Raw genomic sequence first — 5,000 nt, forward strand, 5'->3', positions numbered from 1 at the left:
CAATCCGTTTATGAGGCGCTCCAACAATGAAGAAAGTTAGCGTCGTACAGCACGGGGTTCAGTTTTTGCGTGTGGGCTTAGAAGTGAAAATTCTCGCCCGCTTTTTTTTTGTGATAACTCGCTCGCGATCAAATGGCAGCACGCACGTTGTCTGGAGAAAAGAGCTTCTATGTAATTATCGATTTTTACATTCTTCTTTGTGATGTGACATGCGAAATAAAATTCATTCGCCCTGCCTCACTGTGGCACAAATACTACTGCTAAATCCAGGACAAATGTCCGTCCGGCCCCCGAACTGTATCTAGTGGCGAGACGCAAAAAAAGGACCCGTATGCATTATACAACCGCTACTGCGCATGCTCGCAGAACGGAAAGGAGCAGCAGCGCTTTGGGAGCGTTTATCTAACCGTGGTGCCGGGTGTGCAAGGATGACGACGTTTTCCCCTTTCGCGGATTCCCTTTTCCTGTTCGCCAAAAACTCAAACTCACCGAGCCCGTAGTCCTTGAACATTTGCTCAATCTCGATGCACTCTTTGGCCGCTGGAGGTGCTGGTGCATCGGCCACGGCCGGCGTCACTACGGTATTGGTCGATGGAATCGAAGGTGCTGCAGCGGGCTTTTCCACTTCAGCCGTTGGCAAAGGCTCCTCCGATGGAGCAACACTTGTGAACGTTGTAGGTACGGAAACGGGAGCCGCCGCAGCCGCAGCAGCTGATTCTGTTGCTGGCTCGGGAGTTACGGCTGATTTCTCTTTATCATGCCGGATGCTGACATACGGATTCATGTAGTCGCTTTCGACCACGTCTTCGTCGTCGTCGTCGTCATCATCCTTCTCGTTGTGCGAATTTTTGAACGCATCCACTGCGGGCTCCACAGGGATCTTATCTAGTACGGCGAACGGTTCGTCCTCTTTATTCTGCCCCTCTCTGCTGACGCTGCTCTGCACTATGGGTATGCACTCGTCGAAAATTTCACTATCCTTCGCCTTGGGATCCAGATCCAACTCGCTGGGGAACGATGATGGAACTACAGTAGTAGTAGCTTCCAGCTTTTCCGCATCGGCAAAGTTACTATCGAGGATGGAATTTGTTTTCACGGTCGTGCCGATGCTTTCAAAACTCAGATCGAGCAGCGAATTTTCTGACTTATCCTGGAAGTTATCCATGGCCAAACTTTGCATATTTTTCACCTTCGAGTCCTTCGGCAAATTGGTGTGCTCTTTCCTATCGCTCCACACTACTCAACAGAGTGCGCGACTCATCATCCCGTTACCTTCGCCGCAATTTTCCAGCCCCATCTCAGGCATGCGTACTTGATTGAGCGTGTCAAATTTAAAACAACGGCATGTTTTTGTCCTTGCGACTCCGAAGGATCCTTGAGAGATTACAGCTGAAGATTTCTGCTTTTTCCCAGATTCACCTGCAAGTATTTCGCGATAAGTGTTTAGCGCCAACGAGGACGCGAGGCGCTGGGACACGTGTAGCGAGCATGAAGAAAACCGTTGTTTCAAAAATGCGTTCGTCCTGTGAAAAAGAGCGCAAAAACCCCACAATCATCAGCGAGGGGGGCGGGGTGGTTCTCGGAATCCAGTTGTCAAAAAGTGGGTGGTAAAAGAAGGGGCACGGCCAAAGTGTCTATAGGAAACAGGTGAAGTCATAGCACTTTTTTTCTTTTTTGCTTTTTTTCTTTTTTTGACATTCGACGCCTTGTTTACGTTCATCACCAAACCAGCGTGCGTTTGAATCCGAAAAAGAGCAATGGTTTTATCAGGTATATTATCTACTTTTGCTCGTTTAAATGATACATTTTCTAATTTTAGAACAAACGAGCAGCCCCGCTGTGGCTAACAACGTGTCAGTAGGGGCCGAAAACGCCGGCTATCTCTGATTCTGAAACGAGTGGAAAAGGCCCGGATCCGGCTTCCACCGATAGCCGGTCACTGTCGGCTTAGACTATTGGTTAAAGGACAAAAGGACGGAGACGATCGGAGTGTGATGGACAATCACATCAGCGCTACATGCTCAGTGCATCCAAAGGAGGGTGTTATCGCGTGTCCGACCAGAGTCCGGCGAAGGTGAAACCACTTCGCTTGTTCCGAACACGGAGCAGCAAGGAGAAGGAGTGGGTTCTTCTGCCCGAATAAAGGCAGCTCCAGCGCGCTTTGTTCATCATATAAGATAGCTGGCTCGGCAGATCGTCTGCCAATCGCGAGGCGCATCCAAAGGAAGAGTGATAAGGGAAGAAGAAGATCCGTTCCTATTCCTAGTTTGCCACCGTCGGAACAGGTGTCTTCTATTGTAAGGCGCGTCAAGAGCGCATCGCCTCGTGAGCAAGGATGGATGCCTCGAATGATGGTGCACTTGCTTTGCCTGGCAGTGTTTGTGATCGTCCTGCTGGTGCAGTGCGACAGCAAGGATCCGTACGTCACCATGGGTGTGGAGCGAAAGGCTACACTACAGAAGATCCGACGAGCCTACAAACAGCAAGCTAAGGAATGGTAAGAATCCGAACAGCACTCTGTCTGCGTTCGTATTGATTGCTTGCCACAGGCGTGCTAGGACTTGAGCTAACTGTATCACACAGGCATCCGGACAAATCAAAACACCCTGAGGCGGAGCAGCGGTTCGTCGAGATCAAGCAGGCATACGAGCTACTTTCCGACTCGGAGCGTCGGAAGGCATACGCCGTACATAACGAACGAGGATGCAATCGTGAATAGGGAGCGGCCCGATTACACCACACGACCGGTTCCAGGATCCGTTCGAACACTTTTACGATGCACATAACTTTAACTTCCACGACCAGGACATTAGCCTGTACCATCGGCTGTCGATCACCGCCAAGTACTACGAGAGCAACATCCTGCCCAAAAGCCGCCAAACTCCGCAAATACTGCTGTTTTACGCCGACTGGTGCTTCGACTGTATGAAAGCGGCCAACTCGTTCACGAAGATGATCGACACCGTACGCTCGAACGATCAATGCGGGTCACGAGAAGTAGCTGGTACGCCGGACCGGTGTCCACTCACTACCGTGCATTGTCATGGTCCTCGACGGCCACAACTATATCCACCGCGAGAGCGTCTTTAATGCACAGCATCTGGTCGACTTCATCCGGCACCGTTGAGCGTAAATCATCGCAAATTTAAGGTTGCACACTGACCGGCACAGATACAAATCCACTTACCAATATAATTTCCATTGCATTGAAAAACTTAAATTTGCGCATGTAATAAATACGTACACTCGTTTTTCTTTTAGAATAAAGTATGCAGTTTATTTCGGCATAACTATTGTTACATTGTAGTATAGAAGGAACAGCTAAAAGAAACATTTTAATCTAAGATAAAAAGTTCAAATAAAGGTAAACAAGGTATCATACCTGTTGTCTGCAATAATCGCAAATTATGATAGCTTTTCATCAGTGGCGATTGGTGTAATTGATAATCCTCAGCCCTAAAATGCTCCGAACATATAGCACCACTTTTAGACGGACGCCAATTTGCATCTTTTCTACAAAATGTTGCCCATTGTCGGGTTAACTCCACATCTTGCGGAAAAGAATGAAACATAACCACCGTACCAAGCCTTTTGATATTATTATTGTTATTTTTGCAAAACGGAGCGACGAAATATCTATAAGGCATCTTAAAACCACCAATGTAGAACAATCAGAGCACTGAAAAACAGGAAAAACTAACTTTCTTTACGGATTTCTTACTTCTCAAAGCGAATACCAACGGATTTCTTACTTGTCAAAGCGTATCCAACGCAAACAAAACATAGGCAACGACTGTCAATTTTTTTCATTCATTTTTCTAATTTTCGCGAGCGATTTTTGTTCGGTATGACTTCACCTGTTTCCTATAGACACTTTGGGCACGGCAAAGAAAAACGGGAAAATAGGGCGAGTGGAAAGTGTATTTTAATTGTGAAATCCTGTGCGAATCGAAGTGCAAAAGGAAAGTGCACGCACCATGTCGAGGGTAGAAACGATCCGCAACGGAATTACGAGAGAACCGCAGGTCCGGAACGGAAGAACCTTACCCCAAAAGGTGAGTCATCGAGCTTCTGGAACCGAGAGAAATTGAGGATAGGGAATGCGGTTCCAGGCCTTTCGCTTTGGTCTCTCTACAATGTTCGCCTGATTGCAGAATGGATTCACCAAGAAGCTGGACGATTCCACACATTCCAAGTCGTCGTACGAACAGGTTCCACTGCATACCGCATGTTTCACTTATCTTGGGTTTTATCTCCTCATGATATTGGGTAAGTTATATGGCATGGCATGAGTCGGCTTCCGCCAATCAGATCGATAATACGCGCTTTTTATGTCTCGCACCCACCAGGTTATATCAACCAAGTGTTCTTCACTCCGAAGGTGGCCACCGAGAAGCACCGCGATGTAAGACCGGCCGTCTTTCCCTCAAGGAAATTTCCCTTTAATCCGGAATGTTTATCTTTTCCAGGGCTACGTTCCGCTGTACGATGCGTTTGAAAAGTTTTACCTCCGCTATGTCTACCGACGGGTGAAGGATTGCTGGAATCGGCCAATTTGCAGTGTACCCGGATCGGAGGTTGTGCTGAAGGACAGAATCACCAGAGACTACGGTTGGTCCTTCGAGTGAGTATTGTGTGCGCCGAATGCGCCGAGTCCTACTCCATTCAACATGAAACCTTTTTGTCCTCGCAGATTCACGGGAACTGAAACGAAATGCTTGAACCTGGGATCCTACAACTACTTAGGCTTCGCGCAAAACGAAGGACCTTGTGCTGACGATTCAGAAAAGTGCATCGAATCGTACGGACTGGCGGCGTGCAGTCCACGGCGAGAACTAGGTATGCAGACATTCCGCTGTCCTCAATGAGACGAAAATTAATTACGGTTTTCCCACTCAACAGGAACCAACCCATTGCACACTGAGCTGGAATCATTGACGGCCAAGTTTCTGGGAGTGGAGGATGCGATCGTTTTCGGGATGGGCTTTGCAACGAATTCA

General features: G+C 47.9%; 2 protein-coding genes and 1 pseudogene across 3 annotated transcripts in view; 2 read left to right on the forward strand and 1 right to left on the reverse strand.

Moving 5' to 3' along the window:
- The window catches only part of LOC126581099 (reticulon-3-A), a 4,805-nt gene extending 3,570 nt beyond the window's left edge, over positions 1-1,235 (reverse strand). The window contains exon 1 of one of the 2 annotated variants that reach the window (XM_050244540.1): positions 490-1,235. In XM_050244540.1, coding sequence (XP_050100497.1) covers positions 490-1,180 — 691 coding nt within the window. In that variant the 5' untranslated portion in view covers positions 1,181-1,235. Of the gene's footprint in view, positions 279-489 lie in introns of those variants that run through there. The other variant, XM_050244541.1, reaches the window with a different exon arrangement.
- Positions 1,236-1,696: 461 nt separating this feature from the next.
- Positions 1,697-3,346, forward strand: LOC126579071 (dnaJ homolog subfamily C member 16-like; annotated as a pseudogene).
- Positions 3,347-3,883: 537 nt separating this feature from the next.
- Positions 3,884-5,000, forward strand: part of LOC126570446 (serine palmitoyltransferase 2) — a 2,370-nt gene continuing 1,253 nt past the window's right edge. Inside the window, exons 1-6 of the mRNA XM_050228198.1 lie at positions 3,884-4,055; positions 4,155-4,269; positions 4,350-4,405; positions 4,470-4,624; positions 4,694-4,839; positions 4,903-5,000. The exon at positions 4,903-5,000 is cut by the window's right edge and continues 447 nt beyond it. Of these exons, the coding sequence (XP_050084155.1) occupies positions 3,978-4,055; positions 4,155-4,269; positions 4,350-4,405; positions 4,470-4,624; positions 4,694-4,839; positions 4,903-5,000 (648 nt within the window). The 5' untranslated portion in view covers positions 3,884-3,977. The remainder of the gene's footprint in view (positions 4,056-4,154; positions 4,270-4,349; positions 4,406-4,469; positions 4,625-4,693; positions 4,840-4,902) is intronic.

This window comes from Anopheles aquasalis, chromosome 2 (genome assembly GCF_943734665.1).
Source record: "Anopheles aquasalis chromosome 2, idAnoAquaMG_Q_19, whole genome shotgun sequence".
NCBI classification, from domain to species: Eukaryota; Metazoa; Arthropoda; class Insecta; order Diptera; family Culicidae; genus Anopheles; species Anopheles aquasalis.